The sequence below is a fragment of the Macrobrachium rosenbergii genome, chromosome 12 (assembly GCF_040412425.1).
Source record: "Macrobrachium rosenbergii isolate ZJJX-2024 chromosome 12, ASM4041242v1, whole genome shotgun sequence".
NCBI classification, from domain to species: Eukaryota; Metazoa; Arthropoda; class Malacostraca; order Decapoda; family Palaemonidae; genus Macrobrachium; species Macrobrachium rosenbergii.
In genome coordinates this window covers 51,410,735-51,436,141 of record NC_089752.1, presented here as the reverse complement: position 1 = coordinate 51,436,141, position 25,407 = coordinate 51,410,735, and the positions used below count along the sequence as shown (strand labels likewise).

General features: G+C 35.2%; 1 protein-coding gene across 5 annotated transcripts in view; it reads left to right on the top strand.

The window, feature by feature from the left end:
- LOC136843657 (putative leucine-rich repeat-containing protein DDB_G0290503) overlaps nt 1–25,407 on the top strand; it is a 281,229-nt gene that overhangs the window by 160,625 nt on the left and 95,197 nt on the right. For all 5 annotated transcript variants that reach the window (XM_067112208.1, XM_067112210.1, XM_067112212.1 and 2 more), the window contains 2 exons: nt 10,657–10,788; nt 11,279–11,404. In XM_067112208.1, the coding sequence (XP_066968309.1) occupies nt 10,657–10,788; nt 11,279–11,404 (258 nt within the window). The remainder of the gene's footprint in view (nt 1–10,656; nt 10,789–11,278; nt 11,405–25,407) is intronic.

Here is a 25,407-nt window from a genome sequence, read left to right as displayed (position 1 = left end):
TTCGTCGTTTCATATTATTCGTTACATAAAGTGTTATACATCAAAATGTGCGCAATTTCATGTAGAATACAACAAAAAATATATCATTCCTTTAGCTCTTCACAGTTTTTTAATATTTCCATCGAAATCACGAACTGACAAAATTTTAACATTCGGTCAACTTTGATTCGACCGAAATGATCGAAAAACGCATCCGTAAGCCATAATTATTACATTCGAGTAACAATCAATCATTTACCTTCATTTTACAACAAACAGAAAGTCTCTAGCACATTATTTAGATTTTTTGTGAATTTTTGAAAAAAAAAAAATTTTTCCTTCGCTCCGCGCGCGCGTACTCTGCTGAAAATCCTAGCATTTCTTGCGTCAGCTTGCCGTAATTTTTTCGCCATTTCATATTATTCGTTACATAAAGTGTTATACATCAAAATGTGCGAAATTTCATGTAGAATACAACAAAAAATATGTCATTCCTTTAGCTCTTCACAGTTTTTAAATATTTTCGCCGAAATCACGATAACTGACAAAATTTTAACATTCGGTCAACTTTGACTCGACCGAAATGATCGAAAAACGCATCCGTAAGCCATAATTATTGCATTCGAGTAACAATCAATCATTTACGTTCATTTTGCAACAAACGGAAAGTCTCTAGCACAATATGTAGATTTTTGGTGAATTTTTGAAAAAAAAATTTTCCTTCGCTCCGCGCGCGCGTACTCCGCTGAAAATCCTGTCATTTCTTGCGTCAGCTTGCCGTAATTTTTTCGTCATTTCATATTATTCGTTACATAAAGTGTTATACATCAAAATGTGCGCAATTTCATGTAGAATACAACCAAAAATATATTTTTCCTTTAGCTCTTCACAGTTTTTTTATATTTACATCGAAATAACGATAAATAGAAAAAATCAACCTTCAGTCAACTTTAACTCGATCGAAATGGTTCAGAAATGCAATTGTAAGCTAAAAAACATACAGGCTAGTAATATTCAATCAATTTCCTTCATTTTGGCACAATTGGAAAGTCTCTAGCACAATATTTTGATTTTGGTGAATTTTGAAAAAACTTTTTTTACGTCCGCCCGTTCACAATTCATGCATCATTTTGTGATAATATTTTCTCTGTGTTGCTTTAATCGTTTACAATCTGTTATATACCAAAATCATCGCAATTTAATTGTACAATACAACTAAAAAATTAACTCATTAGCTTCAACTGTTTTTTCCTTACAGCGATTTGTATACAATTATATACGAGTTTTTTTTGCGCTGTCATATATTCAATATTTATATATGATAATGATATTTTTTTATTTCTGATGGTTGCATACTAAACTTCAGGCAATGTGAAAAAAGGAGCCAAAAATGAACTCGTAATCTTGAAAACTAAGCGCTCTGTGATTTTTTGAAAAAACTTTTTCCGCCTTCAGCGCTACCTCTCGGAGGCCGTGGCATGGAGAACGTTTTGAAAATAGGGCTTAGGTTTAAGGGTTAAAAGCTTACCTTGATAGGACTTCTCAAAGATCTTCAGGTCCACTTTTGTTAGAAGAATGGTGGAACCATCTCATGAATAGTATTAGACAACAAATCCTTTATTTTATTAAACAAGCCAACCGGATTCAATCCCCAGGTCCATGATATCCAGGCTGCCCACCTCAGTTAATTACTTTCAACATATGAATTTTGATGAAATTAAGAAATATACGGCTGGAAATCCCCTAGAGTTTTTAAACGTCACTACCTTAAGTCCTTAGAGGCTCTAAAATTTTCTGCTGTTGCTGCAGGGAACATTGTTTCCCCAGAGTCAGCTTAGTATTATGTTTTTTGTTTTTTTTTGTAATTTGTAATTGTAATTGTAATTTGTATTTTCCTTACCCTACCAATTGGTATACCTCTCACCTACCTGCCTCGCTTGTATTCCCGTCCTTTCTACCTTGTTGACTGGGTTTGGGTTGCTTCACAAACCACTCCTGTCTTTGTACATACCATCCTTGTTTAAAATTTTCACCAATTTTTGTTATTTTAGGTGATGGTTTTTTAGTTAGATTATTTAAGCAATATCTTTAGCTACATTGTTTTGTATTGTTTAGGATAAGTAAAAGCTTAACTTGTGCAGATTTATATAATTTGTTATTCTATTTGGATAAGTAAAAAGCATATTCAAAAATTAATTTTATTTTCCTTAGTAAAATTTTAGATTTTGACATTTAACTTTTTTATGTTTACAAGCTTTTATGGCCAATTCTCTGCTACTATTTCACTCAGCGACACAGGTCGATCCCAGAAAAGGGTTTTTGACAAAGGAAAAATCTATTTCTGGGTGAAGACCTGTGTCGCCCAGTGAACCCTTCCCCCCTTTTTTTTTTTCGCACCCTAGGCTGGCCAAAGCTTGGGTGCTATTTTGAGATGGGGGTTCTGGGTAGAAGTAGTAGTAGTAGCGAGCGGAGAAGGACCGCTGTATCGACACCCCTTAGGTAGAGGGATTTTGGGAGAGGAGAGATCTATTTGGGCTAAGCATCCGTGGTAGTGGCTTCCACTCGCTCCTAGATGACTTACCGACATCCTATAAGGATGATCGCTCCAGAGGTAGTAACTCTGGCATCCTATTAGCTGTACAGCTTTTTTCTCTGGTATATCTAGCAAATATTTATACCTAGAAATGTGTGCTATATGGGACATTTCACTGGGTGACACAGGTCTTCACCCAGAAATAGATTTTTCCTTTGTCAAAATCCCTTATTTGTAAATTAGTACTGTACTTATTATTAGGTAAAAAGTTTATTTATCATACAAATAAACATGCCTGTATACATGTACCATAAAAATTCATCTCACTAAAAGAGTGAGAGAGAGAGAGAGAGAAATTATTACTTTTAATAATATTTAATATTATTTAATTTACACATAAAAGCTTGAAAACCTATAAATTACATAAAAAAATTAAACAAACACTTTGCTGGGTTTCTCAGTGTTCGCAAATGTTCGCGTGTCTGTGAAAACTCATGTATGACCATTAGTTAGGTTCCAGTGAAAAATTCATGTGTCTGTGAATTCGTGCAACTCGAATTGCGCAAGTTCGAGGTATTACTGTATACTAATTATTAATATCAGCTAATTCTGCAGGTTCATGCAGAGTGACTTATGATAATTCAATACAAAGAGAAATTGAATAACAAACAAGAATTAACTTAGCCTGCAGTATGGTATACAGTATTGTATACATATAGGGTAGCCTACCTTACATTATACTGTACTCTCTATTCACATATTAATATCGTATTATACAAACGTCAACATAACGACTATGCATCTTTTCCATGGATCTTTTCAAATGTTATGCTTTATTTCACTGTATCGAATAATATTGTATATATTCTTATATTGCTTTTGTATTATAAATTGTGATCAAAGTGATAAATGCTTTGGTTTGAAAATCAATTATGCGGTAAGTTTATTTCGTCATATTTGACTCAGTTCAGAGTGCTTTTCTTGCTTCTGGTTAGCGTAAATGAATCCCTAGAGACTTTATTTATATGGGGCAAGGTTATTTTTCGTTATACAAAATGTTTTTAAGTCGAAATATAACTTAAATGCATCTCGTTGTGAAATTAATTTAGCTATTTTTTTTCGTTAATAGATGACGTTGACAGTTTGGGGCATGTTTGTTTTGTGTAAAAAAATTAAGATTCCATTTGCTTTTTCACTTTATTTCATCATAATACAAGCTTTACATGTTTATCGTGTATCGGTGTAAAAACAGCAGTAATGTGTTCTTTCATGCCCAGTAATTTTGATTAAAATACTTTCTCTCCAGTTTTAATTATGGTCAAGTTTTATCCATGTTGCCAATGCACGATAATTTATAGTCATTTGCAGCTCGAACATTGTTTTCTCAGCTTCAGCTACAACTTGCAGCTTAAATATAGCAGTATATTTCTTTGCTGATCCTTTATCCATAGCGAATGAGGGTATAATGTAAAAATATATCAGTCTTATTCTACTTAACATCATTTGTAACATAACTACAGTAATTGTGTACTACCGTACGATGGTTGAAATACAAGCCAAACTGCTGTTGCTATCCAATTCGGTTATGAGCAAAACAACAGTTTTTTATTCGGTTGTTTATGGCATATGCATTTACGCAAGAGTATTACGTTACTAACAATACTTTAATCATTCTCTTGTACTTTTTTAACTAGAAGATGGGATAAAGAGATGAAGGAGAAGAAGTTGGTCTACTGTAATTTGGTCTCTCTTGCCGCCTGATTGTATGCTGCTACCTGCGCCTGCATGAAATTTAAAAAGATTTTATAAATATTGTCATACTGTATTGGTATGAATTGTTTACCCCATCGCGAAATCAAATTATCGTAAGGCGAATTATCGTAACTCGAGCACTACCTGGGTACCTGAGTATTTTAATAGTTTTATCACAAAAAGTGCTGGGAATATTGGCTGAGATGGTGCTTGAAGAGGACATTCATGAAGCCATTGTATAGAAAGAGAGAAAAAGGATCTAGTTGCTTTTCATTCATGGTTCTTATAAATGAAGGAAAAGAAGAAGTATCCTAAATATGATAGTAGCATTCTAAACAGGAACATTAAGGAAAATGTAAAGTTTTGGTAATCAGATCAAAGAAAGGAATTTACAGCACTGACAAGGAGGGAGACGATGAGTGGTGTGTTGTGGGAAAGATCATGGGAATGGAAGTGCTAGGGGTGTGAAAGACATGAAAGTTTAAGAGGCAGTGGAGAGAGTGCATTTGAGAAGACATGGGAGACAAAGGAATAGATGAAAGGACACGAATTTGAAGCACCTAGAAAAAGTTCAGCTACCCTGACGAGGGATTAACCCTTAAGGGACGGCATAATTTATCAATGTGCAGCACCCCAGACCGGGGAAACTTTGAGGTCGGCAAAATAAAAAAAAAAATCTCATCAATGGAGAAATGACACGTACATTCACACTGTATAAATAAAAAAATTCTAAAAATTTTCGCTACCTTCCACGAAGTTGAAAATTACTATTTACAACCTTGTGGGGCCTCATTTACAAGACAATCATAAATTTTACCAACTTATATGTTTTCTAATAAATGAGTTTTTGAGTTTTGTGAAATTATTATTATTGCTCACACAATATCAAAACAGATAAGAAATAAAAGCAATAACAAATTTTTGCATATTTGTTGTAAAATATTCACGTAAGTTTAAGAGAAGGAAGATTCAGTAACTTTTTTTACTTTTACATGCTTTTCTAATATTTCTTTGCAATTTCCTTTGTAAAATTACATTTACAACCGACATACTATTGTAAAAGACAAAAACAAAAAACAACAGCAACCCCTTCGTATATTTACAAGCAGATTTACACAAAGACTCATGTGAGAGAGAGAGATGCAGTACCTTCCCCATTGAAGTCACAAGCATTACTGATACAGGCTGAACTCTCACGTCTGTATAAAAGTTGCCATTAGTGAATTTATAGCATATAGAAGTATTGGCACCTTTGTTTCGAATCATTATTACCATAAGAGTGGTGCATAATTCTGCTTCACACTGAAGAGCAATCCGTCCACCTCCCCAAACCTGTTTTGCTTCACACTGAAGCTCAATCCGTCCACTAAGGGTTAAGCTGAGAAGAAGAAGAAATCATCATCATCATCATCATCAATATCATCGTTATCATGATTGTCAATATTATCAGTGCCCCTTACATCTAGTGACAAACAGCATTAGTGAAATTATGCCACTGATGTTTTTCTTGTACTTTGCCTCCACTCATCTCCAGCCTCCCATGTCATAATTTTCATCCAAGTGGTGGGTGCCTAAAGGAGGCAGCTGCTACTATCACATATTATTCTCCAGTGAGTTGTACAAAATACATGCAAGCCATATCCACTCCTTTCCATCATTATCTATTCTGCACGTGGAGTGTCCATAATTTCTGTCGTGTCATTTCTCACTCTTTCCTTCCAACTGACTTCTAATATTCTTCTTAAAACTCTGTTCTCAAATCAACACAATCTTTTAGATATAGTCTCACTGTCATTCCATGATTTATGTGTGTACTGTATAGGAATACAAATCATGTTAGACTTACAGTCATATACGATTTCAGTCAATTGAATTTCCAAACCTTATTCAACCTGCTCATTGTCTGATTTGCATTTTTTAGTCTTTCACTGAATTCCAACTCAGGAGAATCTTTTGGATAAAATTATTCCTATATATTTGGTTGATTCAACCTCATTAGTAATCATTATTTCATCCAAAGTTATTTTGTTACTTTGCCCATTTGGGCATATGCTGTCCTCATTACCTCTGTTTGTCTTAGATTTATTTTGAGTCCCATCTCTCTAGATAAAGGATGCATTTTATTATGCAAGCTTTGTAAATCTTGTGGAGTTTCACTGATTAAAGCATCATCGTCTGGATATTTCAAGTATGTCAAGTGTCTATCATTACACAGATCTTAACCATCTCTTATATTTCCTACCATGTATGGGAAGTGAAAACCACAAACATGAAATAACATTCCCTTGTAGCACCCTATATTTACTTAAGGTTCACATGGCAAAACCCCATCAACATTAACCCTTAAACGCCTACTGGATGTATCATACGCCGACTAAAATTGTCTGTTGGGTGCCAAGTGGACGATACCGTCGTCGACTACAAAATTTCAACCTTCGGTCAAATTTGACTCGACTGAAATGGTCGAAAAAACGCAATTGTAAGCTAAAACTTTTACATTCTAGTAATATTCAATCATTTACCTTCATTTTGCAACAAATTGGAAGTCTCTAGCACAATATTTCGATTTATGGTGAATTTTGAAAAAACTTTTTCATAAATCCATGCGGTAACTCGAAAATTTCCAGAAATTCTTTTGTCATTTTGTCGTAATTTTACTGTTTTATATTAGCCGTTATGTAAAGTTTTATATATAAAAATGTGCACAATTTCATGTAAAATACAACAAAATACAACCCATGGTTGTAGCTTTTATCAGTTTGGAAATATTTTCATATAAATCTAAATAACTGCCAAATTTCAACCTTCGGTCAACTTTGACTCGACCGAAATGGTCAAAAAACGCAATGGAAGGTAAAACTCTTACATTCTAGTAATATTCAATCATTTACCTTCATTTGCAACAAATTGGAAGTCTCTAGCACAATATTTTGATTTATGGTGAATTTTTGAAAAAACTTTCCTTATGTCCGCAGAAATTCTTTCATCACATTGTCGTAATGTTTGCAACTGTTTATATCAGTCGTTACATAAAAGTTTTATATATGGAAATGTGTGCGCAATTTCATGTAGAATACAACAGAAAATAACTCATGGTTGTAGCTTTTATCAGTTTTGAAATATTTTCATATAAATCACAATAACTGCCAAAATTTCAACCTTCGGTCAACTTTAACTCGACCGAAATGGTAAAAACATAATTATAACCTAAAACTCTTACATTCTAGTAATATTCAATCATGTACGTTCATTTTGCAACAAACTGGAAGTCTCTAGCACAATATTTCAATTTATGGTGAATTTCTAAAAAAAAAAACTTTTTCCTTACGTCTGCGCGCGGTATCTCGGCTGAACATCTCAGAAATTCTTTCGTCACGTTGTCGTAATTTTTGCATCGTTTTACATTAGTCGTTACATAAACTTTTATATGTGAAAATGTGCGCAATTTCATGGCATGAATACAACTGAAAATAATTCATGGTTGTAGCTTTTATCAGTTTGAAAAATTTTCACATAAATCACGATAACTGCCAAAATTTCAACCTTGGTCAACTTTAACTCGACCGAAATGGTCAAAAACGCAATTGTAAGCAAAAACTCTTTACATTCTAGTAATATTCAATCATTTACCTTTATTTGCAATAAATTGGAAGTCTCTAGCACAATATTTCGATTTATGGTGAATTTTTGAAAAAATTTTCCTTACGTCCTTGCGGGTAACTCGGACAAACATCTCAGAAATTCTTTCGTCACGTTGTCGTAATGTTTGCACCGTTTTTATATTAGTCGTTATAAACTTTTATATATGAAAATGTGCGCAATTTCATGTAGAATAGCAGCAGAAAATAACTCATGGTTGTAGCTTTTATCAGTTTTGAAATATATTCATATAAATTGACGAAATAGAAAAATTTGACGCCGGTCAACTTTAACTCGACCGAAATGGTCGAAAACTGCAATTATGGCTTCAAACACTTACAGTCTACTAATATTCAATCAACTAGCTTCATTTTTCAACAAACGAAGTCTCTAGCACAATATTTCGATTTATGGTGAATTTTTGAAAAACATTTTTTTACGTCCAGCGGCGCGTTACAGATTAAGTGCATCATATTGTGATAATATTTTCTCTGTGTTGCTTGATCATTTTACAATTTGTTATATACCAAAATCATCGCAATTTAGTGTACAATACAAAGAAAAAAATAATCCGTTAGCTTTAACCGTTTTGCTCACAGCGCGATTTGTATAAATTATATATGAAAATTTTTTTGTGCTGTCATATATTTCAATATTTATATATGATAATGATATTTTTTTCATTTCTGATGGTTGCATACTAAACTTCAGGCAATGTCAAAAAAGGAGCCAAAAATGAACTCTTAATCTTAAAAACTAAGCATGCTGTGTTTTTGAAAAAAACTTTTTTCGGCAGTGCTTAACTCCTGAGCGAACGCGCATATGGGAGACGTTTTTGTAAATAGAGGCTCGGCGTTTAAGGGTTAACTCTGAATGGACATGGAAATCAAGTACCTAATCTTTTGAAAGCATATAGTTTTAATTAAGTGAACTCACTTTAAAATTCTGAAGTACAGTCATATTCGCAGGGGTTAGGGACCAGAACCACCGCGAAAAGTGAAAATCCTCATTAAGTTGTTACCCACTTATAAAAATGCTTATAACTGCCTATTTAAATAGTTCAAACAGCAAATATACCTTAAACTAAAATGCTTATACCTGCCTATTTTAATACATGGTAATTCAAACACAAAATATACCTTAAACTTTCATCCTACACTAAATATACCTTAAACTATCATCCTATGATGATAATAGATCAGTATAATAATCCAGTACAAATGTATTCTGTAAGTGAAATAACATTTTATTGATATTTTGCTGTGTTTACATTAATATTAATATGTGAAAATTAGTAAATAATTTTTTTGTCATAAAAAATGTATTTAGTCATGAAAATAACATGAAAATAATTAGCGAATATTTTAGATAGGCTCTGCTATCATCCTAAAACACTTTAATATCATTTCAAAGTCATCTTACATTCCCCTTAAAAATTTATGGCTTACAGCTACGTGTGGAAACTAATCATGTTCCTCCTATATTCAGGCACAGCCATTTTCTCTCGTACAGTATTCAAGCTGTCCCATTTTCTTTTTACAGTAGATAGTGGAAGCGTTGGCAATTCACAAGCAGAGTTAAGTACTGCACATAAATATTTAAATAGGTATTAAAGAAATATATATTTTATTGATGTTTTGCTGTGTTTGCATTAATATTTGAAAATTAGTAACTAATTGTTTTATAATAAGAAATGTAGTTAGTCATGAAAATACAGTAATTAGCAAATATTGTTCTATGAAAAATTCCACAAATTAGTGAATTTTCCGCGATTTATTTGGATTTACGTTCCACAGATAAATCTCTGAATAACTGAAGCCGCGAATGCTGAACCGCGATATAATGGGGGTCCACCGTATAGTAATCTGAGTTCTTAAATCATTGGAGAAAGATAGATGTCGAATTCTTGTACATTAGGCAGAATAGGAGAGTTTGATGTAAAATTAACATGAAAAAACATTAGAAAATGTGCTGTGGAACCAGTGAATGGGACTGAATGAGAAGACCTGTACAAATATACTCTCAATATCAAAGTTAACATATAAAAAAAATTTAAAGTTCTGCGTGAAAAAGAGGTGGTTTGGGAGTTGAAAGAAAAGGAGGCACAGTACAGTTTTCAGTTCTCAGCAAGGATATTCATCAAGAAAAAGTAGACAAGGTCTTTGTTAAAGAGAAAATATATTTGATAAAATAATATAATCCTATAGAGCACCACTAGAAAAAAGGAAGGTGTTAGTCACTAGGTTACTAAAAGCAACAGACAAAAAGCTGAAAATATGTTGACAAGGAAAGGAATTCAAGCTTGGACAAGAATCTTCTGGTATTAAAGTATTCATTGTCCAGATAAGAACAGTGCAGTGATTTATGGCAGGATGTAAGCCACTGAAAAGAATTTGGTGGCATTTGGTGAACTATAGCAAAAGCAAAGGGATAATAGTTGCTATTTAAATTTGCCGGATGTATGTTAGAGGGGAAACTCATGATTAAGGTCTTCATAATTTGATAATTTATTCAGCTCTTCTTTGCATCTGGATTGAAGTCTTCATAATTTGATCATTGATTCAGCTCTTCTTTGCATCTGTGACATTTTTGTTTTATTTAAGTTCTGTGTTTCTCTATGGTTATATTGTATAATGAAATGCAGTTTTGGTTTTTCAGGGAAAAAATTAGATTTCAAATGTGGTATTTTCACTTATCTTTAATAGATTTAGTAATCTTGCTAATTAATTGTCTTATTTATGTTTTCTCAATAGAGTATTGAAGCAAAACTTGAAGAATCTTCACCAAAAAAAGTATCTTCATCTCATCATAGTGCCCTCCACAAATCAGATCAAGGTACTCCAAGAAGTGAACGGCATTGGACAGAAATAGTTACGTATTTGAAGGTTAGTTTGAAATAGTTTCTAAAAGCTATGTTTTAGCAGTTGTTTTACCAGTCTCATTTCTGTTTGAGAACTTGATTTGTTAACCCTTAAGAGGTTGCTATGACAAAAGTATTGTCTGGTGTTGTATCTTTAGGTTTAATTGATGGGCTGCAAGGAACCTCTCAGGTTCTGTCTTTCTGCTGTTTTCTGCAAAAGAAAGAAAGTTATAGTTACTTCTTAGAAAATTGACAGTAATGGGGGCATCTAGCTTGTATCAAGAATGATGATTTGAGGAAAAGTCCCTTTTTCTTGCAATTAATCACCCACTTTACAAAAAGTTAGAAATTTGTGTGTATCTTATCACTGTGATTGATTTCCCAAAAATTGATTGCAAGAAGTTAGAAATTCATGTGTATCATATCAATGTGATTGATTTCCCAAAAACTGATTATATGTTGAAGTGATTTTATCCAGGAGTTTAATAACTTTTTATAAATTTTTCTGTATTCAGAGCCAACTGCATGAAGAGCAGCTACGATCCCGCCTACTAGAGGCAGCTGAACGTGAGAGTTCAGCTAGAATATTAGTTCTCCAACACAGTGTACGGGATACAATTGAAGCACATGAAAATCTCCAGGTTAGACTTAGTTATCTGTAAATGGTAATATATTTGACAGCCAATAAACACAAGCAAAGACAAACTATGAAACATTCTCTATAATGATTTGGGGTATGTTGAATTTTCAGTTGTCTTTGTAATAAAGAAGTTAAAAATATTTTGTCTGTAATTTTATATTTTAGCTACAGTTAACTCTTTAATGCTGACTGGACGTATTTTACGTTGACAAAAATTGTCTGTCGGGTGCCAAGTGGACGTAAAATACGTCGACTACAAAAAGTTTTTTAAATATTCGCGGAAAATTACTTATAGGCCTCATTTGCGTAAAATTTTAAATCACGCGCCTTGAGGATGCTGGGAGTTCCGCGGATCACGCTGTTGTTTTTGTTTACAGCGTGGCCAGCTACATCTGAATTTCTTTCTTATCCCAAAAGAAAGCATCAGCTAACTCTGCTGAAAATCTCAGAAATTCTTTAGTCACTTTGTCGTAATTTTTGCACCGTTTTCTATTAGCCTTTACATAAAGTTATATATATGAAAATGTGTGCAATTTCATGTAGAATACAACAAAACTAACTCATGGTTGTAGCTTTTATCAATTTTGAAATATTTTCATATAAATCACAATAAGTGCCAAAATTTCAACCCTTCAGTCAACTTTGACTCGACCAAAATGGTCGAAAATGCAATTGTAAGCTAAAACTCTTACATTTTAGTAATATTCAATCATTACCTTCATTTTGCAATAAACGAGAAATCTCTAGCACAATATTTCGATTTATGGTGAATTTTTGAAAAAAACCTTTTCCTTATGTCCGTGCGCGCTAACTGCTGAAAATCTCAGAAATTCTTTAGTCACTTTGTTGTAATTTTTGCACAGTTTCGTATTAGCCGTTACATAAAGTTTTATATATGAAAATGTGCGCAATTTCATGAAGAATATAACAAAAAATAACTCATGGTTGTAGCTTTTATCAATTTTGACATATTTTCATATAAATCACGATAAGTGCCAAAATTTCAACCTTCAGTCAACTTTGACTCGACTGAAATAGTCGAAAAATGCAATTGTAAGCTAAAACTCTTACATTCTAGTAATATTCAATCATCTACCTTCATTTTGCAACAGACGAGAAGTCTCTAGCTCAATATTTTGATTTATGGTGAATTTTTTTTAAAAACTTTTTCCTTACATCTGCTCTAACTCTGCTGAAAATCTTGTAAGAGCCTCACGCCGTCTCTTCCAAACATGTGTGTGTTTGTGTGTTCGTCGTCCATCGGAGTGGACAAGACAACAAGAGCATCTCATTTTCTTTCTCTAAAGGAACGCGATTTCAACCATACAATATTTCCGTCTGTTTCTCCCTAACCATTGTTGTCTTGATGTATGTACAATCACCACTATTTGCATTGCCATGCAAGCATTCTGATCATATACTCATAATGTTCCAACGAATCTTCTGTATCAAACTGTGTGTATGTTTCTGTTTGTGAAGACGCCAAACATCTCGCCATTCCGATGGACGACGAACACACGTGTTTGGAAGAGACGGCATCAGGCTCTTACAATCTCAGAAATTCTCTAGTCACTTTGTCGTAATTTTTGCGCAGTTTTGTATTAGCCTTTACATAAAGTTTTTTATATGAAAATGTGCGCAATTTGATGTAGAATACAACAAAAAATACCTCATGGTTGTAACTTTTATCAATTATGATATATTTTCATATAAATCATGATAAGTGCCAAAATTTCAACCTTCGGTCAACTTTGACTCAACCGAAATGGTAAAAAAATGCAATTGTAAGCTAAAACTCTTACATTCTAGTAATACTCAATCATTTACCTTCATTTTGCAATAAACGAGAAGTCTCTAGCACAATATTTCGATTTATGGTGAATTTTTTAAAAAAACTTTTTCCTAACTCTGCTGAAAATCTCAGAAATTCTTTAGTCACTTTGTCGTAATTTTTGCACCGTTTTAGATTAGCCTTTACATAACGTTTTAGATATGAAAATGTGCGCAATTTCATGTAGAATACAAAAAAATAACTGATGTTTGTAGCTTTCATCAGTTTTGAAATATTTTCATATAAATCGCGGTAAGTGCCAAAATTTCAACTTTCGGTCAAGTTTGACTCGACCGAAATAGTCGAAAAATGCAATTGTAAGCTAAAACTCTTACATTCTAGTAATATTCAATCATTTACCTTCATTTTGCAACAAATTGGAAGTCTGTAGCACAATATTTCGATTTATGGTGAATTTTTGAAAAAAAATTTTTACGTCCGCACGTTACGAATTCATGCATCATTTTGTGATAATATTTTCTCTGTGTTGCTTTGATCGTTTTACAATGTGTTACATACCAAAATCACCGCAATTTAGTGTACAATACAATTTAAAAAAAATAACTCGTTAGCTTTAACCGTTTTGCTCACAGCACGTTTTGTATACAATTATATATGAAATTTTTGTTCGCGCTGTCATATATTCCAATATTTATATATGATAATGATATTTTTTTTCATTTCTGATGGTTGCATACTAAACTTCAGGCAATGAGAAAAAAAGGAGTCAAAAATGAACTCTTAATCTTAAAAACTAAGCGTGCTGTGATTTAAAAAAAAAACTTTCTTTCCGCTTCGGTGCTAACTCTCAAACCCCGTCGGCATACGGCAGACACTTTTGTAAATAGAGGCTCGGCATTTAAGGGTTAATGCTCTTCTTATGCAAGTGCCTTGCAGGTTATAGATCATAGTTTAGACATGCTATTAGAGTTGAAACATTGTTATGAAATGGTTTTAGTAGATGTGGTTCTCAGTTTTTTTATTTTATTTTTTGTAGAGTGGAGATTTTCTAATAATTTTATGGGGATTTGGTGAGGATTATGGGATTATTCATCTGTGTGCACTTAGAGTTAATTTGTATTGTTTTAACAAGCTCATTACTTATAATTAGCCCATTCTGTGCACATGAAATTGTCCCAGACACTGCATTCCCTTTTAAAATGCAGAAAACGGCAGTCAGCACATAGGGTTAGGATTACATATACTTGGGAGGATCCCCACCTCTCAGGTATCTACAGGAATTATCATTCACGAATTGTTCATATTTTTCACAGCTTGAGTAGTTCCCAGACATTATGCATTTTTTATACCGTAGCCGCTGTTCTTTCTCAAAGGAGTTACTCTCAAGGTCCCTAGGGGAGTGGGGCTCCATAAGATGGAACAACCAATTTCAAAGAATTCTCTTCTAGTTGGTGTTGGCCAGTATAGTGCATGTTGACACTGAAAGAATATAGGACTCAAGACAAGAGGGCTCTTTCTCTTGTCTACAGCTGCTGCCTAGGTTCAACTCCCATTCCTTACCTGCGAATGTGGCAACAATGCCCTGCACGTCGGCCATCTCTCATGGCAGCAACGCACTCCACACCAACCCTTTCACTCATTACTCTTCAGGTCTCTGTGTTTGTAAGATGTGTGTTATAAACTGTCATCCGACTACAAGCTCCTAGATCGTGTTCTAGTCATAATGGAAGAACTAAATTCAGAAGTAAGTTAAGTGCCAGTGGGTTTGGCTCATACCACCTGCCATGAACATAACCCTTGTAGGAATAAAGGGGAATATGGTTGGTCCCCAGACATGTATGAAATATGTAACATGCTCCTAGCAACAAGCTTTAAAAATGAAACAGCCCACTTTAAGCTGTCACGTTGGGTCCTAGGTTTCGGTAAGGGTACGGAAGGAGGAGACTTCATCTTTCTGGCAAAAGTCTGGCAGAATATATTTCCCTCCCTATCCGAGCAGAACCAATGTTTGGACCAATACCCAAAAGCATTGGTTCCTAGTACCTCCCAGGTTAACTCCTCCAATTGAGAAGAGGAGTCTTTACTTGGTAGAGATGTCCCCTTTATTGGACATGAAGTGGATTTTGCCACAGAAACTGCCCTACTGAACCTGGAAGGACCAGGGCACAGCCTTCTGCTGTACATGAGAGAGATACCTCGGAAGAAAATCTCTCCCATGCAGCAATCAGATACTGAAGGGGATCCTAATAAGGTCCACCTAACCCCATCTGAAGCGTCTGTATCTTGTGAGGGGTATAGTGAAGCATCCTGGACCTCTGCTCTTTTGTTGCTGGACAGTTGCAATACGGCTGCCAGGGCACAATCAGTTCACGCAAGCTCCCCTAATAGGGAAATACCGCTTTCTGCATTTGCTGACTTCTGTGAGGAAATTATGAGGAGTATCAAGGATGTCCTTGCTGCTGAATGTCGGTACATCAGAAACATTATCTATGATTCCAAACAGGAAATCATGGCAGTCTTGGATACTGAATTAGATGCAAGGTCTAAGAATTTCTTAGCCTTTAAACAAAGGAGTAAAGTGGCTGCAAAAATACACACAGTTCGGGCCACAGAACTTCAAATCAAAGGATAGTAACAGCTCCAATAACTACCCCTGATGATACTGTTAACCCTTGGTGCTATGCCTCAGTGTGTATCTTTTTTCTTGATGGTAAATACCTTATTAATGAAAGGAAAACTATGATTGAAGCTGAACATATAAAATTTCAGGATAGAGCAGAGTTTCCTAATACGGAATGGTGCTTAGTCCCTCCTTCAGTAGCCATTGAGAAACCGCTGAAGGAGATGGTTATTCTACCTACGAATATAGCATTGAAAGCCATAGAAGAAACCTTTTTTACCAGGTTAATAGAAAATAGAGTTCTAAACTATTTTAGAGAATCAATATGCTCACTGGGTAGCCCCTTAAAACAATTAAGGGGAGCATTTGACAAAAAAATCAAAGAATCCAAATTTTTCCTGATATTTCACATATGGACTCTTGCACCTCTTGACTATATTCTCAGAAAATTTTATAAAAAAATTTGCAATAGTTTTGGAGTTATAAGCCAAAACCGTAACCCTGCTATCACTGAGAAAATGATAACTTCAGTATATCGGTAGTAATTTCAATTTAGCTATCAAAGAAGAATATCTAAATGCTGTATATGGCAACTATATCCTACGCAAGTGCGTAGAGGCTCTGTTGGGTGAAGGAGTGCACCCACTTGGGCAATCAGTGGCAGCTCAGCTCTCGATGAAGCAAGACGTCGCGCTGCCCAACCTCACCCGTGTTTCATTCAGTGCAGTTATATTACTTTGCAAGTCAATTTTTTGTATTTCTCTTGGCTTTGCAAGTCAGTTTTTTGTATTTCTCTTGGCTTTGCAATACTTCTTTGTTGAGAAGAAACCATGCCGAGACCAAGAAAATTTAAACAACATCTACGTTCCATAAGAGAAAGGAAGAAACGACATCATGAAGAGGGAGGCATCCAAGAGAGAGGAAAGAGGGGGACCAGGAGCCTAAATATATATAAAATATAATCCAATATACATAAAATAATAATCACAGATAACACCAATATGATATAACATCAAATTTGTCATAAAATCCTCAAAGTGTGAGACAACAAGCAAATAAATGGACAGACAAGCAAAAAATGTCATCATAAAACTTGGAGGCCGATATCTCAAAACTAAAGTTATCGACCTTCAAATGGAAACTCAGACATAACAAATTCACCTATCTCAATGAAACAAAAAGCAAATGAAAGCTAAATAAATTGTCTACAAAACTATAGAGATTTTTTTTATTTTGTCCCAAAAATATTTTTGGGATTTATTTTTCCACAAAATCGATCCAAGATTTTTCAGAAATCGAAAAATATTTGTAAAAAAAAAATGGAAAAAAATGCTCTATTACTTTATTCCAATCTATAATACCTGTCTACCACGTAAATTTTAGCCCTTAGGTTGCAATAGTTATGGCTGAGTTTTTTTTTTTTTTTTTTAGAATTTTGTGGGAGCGGGTCTACCAGCGAATGGGGGAGGGCGAGAAGGAAAATATGAATACTGACCTTTTTGCTATACATAAACTAACCAATGCCCAAAATTTCAAACTGATTCATACAAAAAAACCAGTTATTAATAAAAAACCATTTTTTCAAATGCCCCCCTTAATCATGTGAAGGCAGATTTTAAGAATTTTGTGGTAACTGGTAAACGAGAGCCAGCGGCAGAATTAAAGCCATTTTTCTCTGTCATCCCAGTGTTTCATAATTCTACTAAGGAATGTGCAACACTTGCCCTTTCTTTTCAAAGGAAAAAGCTCCCTCTGGACATGGCTACTCAGCAGTTTAGGACCTTTATGAGAAAAATCTCAGAGGGGACATTGTTGGCTGAATTTAATGCTAGGCTCCACCTCCTCAGTATCATAAGTTCCACTACTATGCTGGAAGTTTCCATTAAAATGCTTCCAGAATCTTCTATTGCAGTGCTGCTGTAGCCAAAACTCTTATTTGGACCCTATGGGGAGCACTACAATTTTCTAGAGTGACATAAAAGCTTGAATGGAAACATTGGCGGGCTCCAATATGTTACTCCCCAATGTAACCTCCTTATTACATTCTACCCCCTTCTGTAAGGACCTTTTTTGGGGAGTCTGTTGTGGTTCAACTCAGTGAATGACCCAAACAACAGAACTGTACAATATACGCTCTACTAGGAAAAGGGGAATCCGGGAATCAATGGACTCAACAGTTTCCTCTTCCTAAACCAAAGAAAGTTCATTATGACTCAGAGTCATACAAGCTTCTAGTCACCCTTAAAGGATCCTTTCAACAACAGAAGAAAGGACAATAGCAGCAAAAGCACACCTTTCGAGGCATTAAAAGTACTCATACCAGGGGAAAAGGAAAAGCAACTCTTGGAATGCCTATTAAAAGCAAGGGAAGAGGTGGAGCCCAATAGGAATTGTATGGTCAAGGGTTGTCTTCTACAGCATCACTTGCAATGGAAGTCCTCCCCTTGGGACTCAATATTCCTTGGAAGATTACTTGCAGAAGGCTTTTCCAAAAGGAGCCATAGGGAAACATGCATATATTTGCCACATTGTTTGCTACAGTTTTAGAATGACTACTGTTGCCCAAGTACTTCCAATCATTCCGCAAGGGACCATTCCACAAGGGACCTGGACCCTTTCTGTAGATCTGAAAGATGCATACTGGCACGTCCCTATCGCCATTACCTTTTGCCCCCTTCTAGGATTCTGGATGGGGAAGGAAATCTACAGATTGAAAGTCATGCCCCTTGGGTTAAACATTGCCCCAAGAGTTTTTACAAAATTAGCAGCAGTAGCTGTCTGAGACCTCAGAAAAGAAGGTATTCAACTGGTAGCCTACCCAGACGATTGGCTAATCTTGGGGGCCCACCAAAGAAGAGTGCTTAAGAAGCCTAATAGTGGTAGTCGACAGGCTCCAGTTGAAAGGTTTTCTAATAAATTGGAACAAATCCCGTCTTACACCCAGCAGACACTTTCAGTGGCTGGGACTTTGTTGGGATGCTCTTCATGGCCAGTTGTCTCTTCCCACCAATACCCAAAACAATAAGTAAGGACCTGAAGCGTTTCCAGACGTCAGTTGGAGCGTATGATAGGCCTGTTACAGTTTGCTTCTGTGGTAGACCCAATCCTCAGATTGCAACTAAACATTCTGGCTATTGCATGCAAGAAAAGAGCTTCACGATCAACTTCATCATAGGAGTCCAAGAGTTGGGAAGATACTCTGGCCATGTACAGTACCTAGAAGGGGTCTCTGGCAAAACAGGTCACTCTGACTCCTCTGTCTGTACGGCTGTCTTTCTGTCCCTCAGAAAACTGCAACTTCCAAAAGAGACCCACATTTTGTTGATCCTAGACAATATGACTGCAATGTCCTGCATCAAGAGGTCAGGCTCACGATCGTCTCCTCTCAATGCAGTAATGCTAGCCATCCTTCGGATGGCACAAGCCAAGAAGTGGCACTTGTCTGCAATTCATCTCACAGGGTCTCTCAGTGTAATAGCAAACTCTCTGTCAAGGAATACAACAGCTTCAACCGAGTGGATGTTAGACAATCACTCTCCTCAACAAATTGGCAACATGCTTCCACATCCGGAAGTGGACCTGTTTGCCACATACAAGAACCATCAACTTCCAGTCTATGTTTCTCTGAACCTGGATAATCAAGCAATAGCAAGAGATGCATTCCTGCAAGACTGGAAAAAATGGAGGACGAAATGCCTTTTTCTCCATTGTCCCAGATTTCAAAGGTTTTGAACAAACTTCTAACCTGCAACAAAACCTCTTACTTAGTAGCCCCAAATTGGCCAAACAGTCATTGGTTCCTATTGCTTCAACAATGGGTGAATTCAGTTCCATTACCATCTACCTTTCTATTCCAGACAGTAGGAGGGGAAAGTCATCTACGCATCCTTCTTTCTGAGCCGAGTACTTCACGTGTGGATTTTTAAAATCTTGTCTACCATGAAAATTATTTACCCAACATTGCTAGGTACCTAATGTACGTACAAACTACAGATATCATCTCTTTGACAATATGGAAAGTATGGTTAGATGATATCCGTGCTGAGAGCCCAGATGAGATCTCTGTTGAAACACTTCTACATTTTCTTATATTTCTTTTTGAAAACAAGTGCCTTGCTGTTACAACAATCATGGCATACAAGGCTTCATTGTCAGAACCCCTGCTTTATGGGTTTGGGATTGATTCTAATATAGAAACTGTTACTTCCCTTCTCTGGTCTTTTGCATTGCAAAGACCTGCTCCTTCAAGGCTTCCCATTACCTGGTCTCTGAATAAGGTGCTTAGACTTCTGTCAACCCCTCATATCAGTGGGCCCAGTACAATTACAATTCATATGCAGCAAAAGGCGATCTTCTTGACTGCTTTGGCATCAGGGGCTTGCATTAGTGAACTGGGCTGTCTTAAACGGGGACAACGATACATCACTCATATAGCTAACTGTCATTTATTATTGTCCCCTGGTCCATCATTCCTGGCCAAGAATGAGAACCCTTTAAAGAGAAAATCTCCTATTCTGATAAGGGAATTCAGTATGTCAGATAAAATGTTATTCCTGGTTCAAGCACTTAAGGTTTACCTAGAGGTCATGGCAAACATCCCAGAGGGTCCAATTTTCCTACACCCTAGCACAAACAAACCACTCTTTCTACATGGGCTGAGAATAATTTTAGTGTCCCTTATTAAAAAGGCAGACCCCCACTCCTTTCCTAAGTCGCATGACATCCGGAAGGTGAGTACATTGTTAGCTTTCTTCGGAAGCAATATTCCTAAAACATTATTGCCATGATCTCAAACAAATTTGACTGCATTGTGTATCGTAGGTGGTATGGTAAGTCCTAACCCCATTGGCGCTGTGGTGGAAAACCATGGGTCTTCTTGATGTGGTGGTTATGCCAAGATGTTGCTGGGAAAGGTGCATGAGTACCTCAACCAGACCCAGCATATTTAGGTAAATCACTTTAGAACTACGTCATAATAGTTATAAATTCGTGTAAAGTGTCATGTTCTTTGTTGCCAAACCCTATGGGTACAGTATTTGGAATAAAGAATGTGGTTTATAACTTGTAGCTTAACCTTGCCTGAAATTTTATCTGGGTGGTTGGGATTGAATTTTAGGAGCTAAGCCATTTTGTCACCTGTCAGTTTCTTTTGTAAGCTCCTTTAAGAACAAACAGCGGCTACGCTATCAAAAAACAGGTTTTGATGTAGGAAAAACTTATTTTTTGTAGTCACTGAGAGTCCTCAAACCCACTCACTCTCCTTTTATCAAAGGAGAGCAACTAGTGCTGTTGTTTCAAGTCTAGTGTTAAGTTTGCATTTTTGTATTCCTTGAAACTGTATATTATTGGCAAGTTCTTACCACAGTTGTATTGTATATTGGTGTTGGTAAGTGTTAGGTAATTAGAGAACAAAAGCTGATGAGTTTTTCTTTAAAGTCAGCTCTTTTGGTTTTGTGCTAACTTTAGGGGGTTCTATTTTTAATATTTTAAAAGTAGGTTGTCTTTAATTTCCGAGAAGTTTAATCTCTCTTCTTAAACCTCACGGTAAATGGCCTATTTGCTATTTTGCTCAAGATTGAGTGACCAGTTTTGGTGTGGGTAGTTTGTTAGTTATTGTCTTACTGTTCTACTTGTACCCTTTTTTTTTTTTTTTTTTGAAGTACCATACATAGTTTCTGTTATTTTTGTTTTGTGTATACTATAGTAGGGAATTGTATTTGAATGATTAACTTTGTCATCCTTTCTGTTTAGCATACAGATTTCATAGCATTGATCATTTTTTCATTGGTGCATAGTCTACACATAAGTGATCAAGTGATATATTAATAACAGTGTGATTATACAGTATATACCGCTAGTGCGCAGCAGTATTAAAACTTGGTAGTTGTGATAAAGTTCTGTATTATCTGGTAAGGAGCAAGTTTCATTGCATATTCTTGACAGCACTAGAATTTCTGTAGCAAAACAGAATTATATAGTTAATTCAAACAAACCCATTTCATATACTGTAATGTTAGTTCTTCCTCCTCCCTTGCCTGCCTTTCTATTGTAATGGATCAGATAGCAAGAATAATGACCATCATAGCTGCCTTAGACTTGGGAATCTTTTCTCTCTATTTAACAAAGGATTGAAGTGTCTGACTTGATTTCATTTTATGAAGAATTGAAGTATAAAGTATAATTTCATTTTAACAAAATGGATCAAGTATCAGTAACGATTTTGTAAGAAATTAATTTTTTTTTAAACTACGTTTTTGGCATCAAGCTACCCAGGTTTTATGGGTAACCACAGTAGTATCCAGATCTTTCATTGGTAGGCTGATTGTTAAGAATATCATGAGTGATCTTGGAGAGGGCATTAATTTTGATATGAATATTATTAAATTTGAGTAATTAACATGAAAAGTGGTCCACTTGAACTGTCTTAATTTATAGAATAGAGTATTTCTTGGGTATAAAGTTTGTTTATGTACCTTTTTCCCTGTATGTATTAAGAACTGGAAATATTTTTACTTTTTGAGGAAAAGGTATTATAGCAACACCTTTGTAAAGGTACCTTAGAAATTTCTAGTGATTTCGTAGATGCCACGATATATACTGAAATGCAGGAACTGATAAACAGTATGTATTAGAGTTCTCCCAAGAAAGAAGAAAAATAAAACATTGATCTCCAGTAACCTCTGGTAAGGGCACAGATTTCAGTCACGTGATAAGTTGCACCAAAGTTAAAAGTTCCATTAGAGCTAGATTATTTTAATTAAAATTTTTGTAACCATATTTTTTGTCATAGTACAAGCAGCAGGAGATTTATATTTATTAAATATTTGAATTATCAATTTTTAGACCTTCCTAATTTATATTAATCAGTATAAAGCATTGCTAAAGATCATTGTATTTCTGACAGAATTACTTCATAAAGATATTAATTATAGGCCTGTTATTATATGATTTTATGAAAATTGTACGATAGGTCTTACTTGCTTTGGTTGCTATAAACCAGGAAATTTTTGAGCAGTTTTATTTAAACTATTTTCATGTTAGGAATTTGCATTAAAAATAAAACTACCACAAGTATTGTAAGGAGAGTTGATAGGTATGACTCTTTGAAGACCCTACCTGAGTCCCTTCCTATAGGATAATGAATGTGACAAACCTATATCAATTTGTTTTAGAGACAAACCTATAACATAAATTATTCACAGGCAAAAACTTAATTTTTATCCCTTTTGAATTGTAGAGGTTTGAAATCTGTTCATAGGGTATCACTTAAAATCTTGTTGAATGTACATGGCATACACTTGGTTGTGGGGTAATTTGGACATTAAATCTAAATACTGTTTTGAAATGGGTATTAAATGTAACATTATTATTTACAAATGAATGTGAAATTGAAAACATCTTGTATACGGTTGGATATTTTTTGTTATAATTGAAACAATATGAATGTGAGCAAGGTAAACACACCATGTTAACCTTGTAAGTGATGATAACTTGATTGTAACTGTCACTCATCAAAAAATTTATTGATGTACAGTTATCCCCCTTGGCTTTAATTTGCAAATTATGAGTTACATTAAAACATTTTCAATTTCTTGTTTGCACTTTGAAATGAAGGATTGGATGTTTTTTAAAAGAAAGGACTCTGTGAACTATATATTTATACATCTCACACAAATAAGATGCAACTGGTGGTAAAACAGCGCAGTGTCCAGAGTGATGATTTATATTTATATGTCGAACTACCACAGATTACAAATCCAGAACAATATAAACTTAGATTTTCTTTGTAAGTCATGAAAATAACATTACAAAAATTTCCCAGTTTACAGTACATATCCAATACAATTTGAATAAAGTGTACATTGAATGGCTGAGTATCAAAAAAATAAGATTTGGAGTTCCTTGATTTATACTTTCTTTGTGAACAGAAAGTATTTTTAAGGTAGTTTTCTTTGGCTATGAATTTCAAAACATAAGAATATATTACCTAAGGTTTGTGCATTGTAATTATATGTAGTTTATGATAGTTGAAATTTAAAAAGGTTGATTGTACTATGATATAGATCTGTATATGTCATTGTTATATTCTAATTTAACAAATTGTTAGTAACTTTTTTTATTGTCTTTTTTATTTTGTTTATCATATATAAGTTTTGTTGAAATTTTACACATATGGTACGTTATTGTTGATATACAAGTTATGAATGAATGCAATAACTATACACAAAAGTCAGTTTGATGTACATGGAGTACACTGATAACTACTGAATTTGACCTTCCAGTGTAAAAATGTTCAAACTGACAAAAGATGGAGTCACACTGGCAAGGTATTACTCTCTCTCTCTCTCTCTCTCTCTCTCTCTCTCTCTCTCTCTTGTGTTGTACAATCAGTTTGTACAGAGTTAACCACCAGAATTTTTGTTCCAAAATGTGTGACTCTGTAAACCCATTTCCATGAAGATTAGAAAAATTGTAAATCAGAGTAACATTACTGGCAAAGTCAGTGGCAAAGCACACCTATGTTCTACATATGCCAAAGCTATCAGATTACAAGTTCAGAATTATATTAAATCATTTGCTCTGTATGCAGTTTCCTCTTACAGTGTGCTCTGCACGGCACCAGCCTCTTTTTCTCCACAATTGCAGAAGGCATTTTCCATCTGTGCCTGCAGAAGAAGCCGTACGGTTTTACTGTCATAGGTTCCAGAACAGTGAGGAAACTGGTTCTAAGTAAATTCTTCTATACTTCGAGAAGTAGCTGCCTTGCAGCTGCTTCAGTCACCTAAGTGGGGCCTTTTCTTAGTTCTCCATACTTTGCCCTGGTTGTCTAATGAACTTCTTCAAGAGTTATTCCTCTGATACTGATCTTCTAAAACTACTTTCCTACTAGCTTTAGTATCTTCTGGGCACAAGAACAAGCTACATTCTCTGCAAGGAGATGATACAGGCACACGAACAAGCTACAATCTCTACCCAGAAATCTATTCACATGAACCAGTTACATTCTCTTCCAAAAAACAGTTACTTGTACCAAAAGTTGGCTCCCATAGAGTGTTCTTTTCCAACCAGCATGATCTATGAATTAGTCTGCTAGAAGTATAGAATGTAGTGCTGCCTGTGGATCAGCCTCAATCAGAATCTGACCCCATGCCAGGTAACAGTAATCCACTTAACCATTTTTCATCTTTTGGGATAGTTAAAGCAATTACCCACCTTGAAGTGGGTTTTTAAAGAAGAGAAGAAGAAATGCTCTATCCCCTTTCCATGGAGGGTTGTGGGAACAGCTATAGCTAGAGCCACTGCTGAGGTTCAGTCTGGAATCGCTTCCATAGTTGTGGTGACGATGGGGTTAAATACAATGATTAGACCCTTCAAGAAGTGACATCTCGGACAGACGTCATTTAGAAGTTGGAAACCGGTACTACCACAAGTTCCTTGCTGATAGCCATTGCCCTCTGGTCATGACAGCCCCCCTTAATCTCCCCACAAGAAATGATGTCGGAGTTTGCTCTGCTGTCCAGGGAAGGAATGCATTCAATAATATGAGGAAGGAACAGACATACAACAGGACTTCTTTCCACTTTATCTCAGT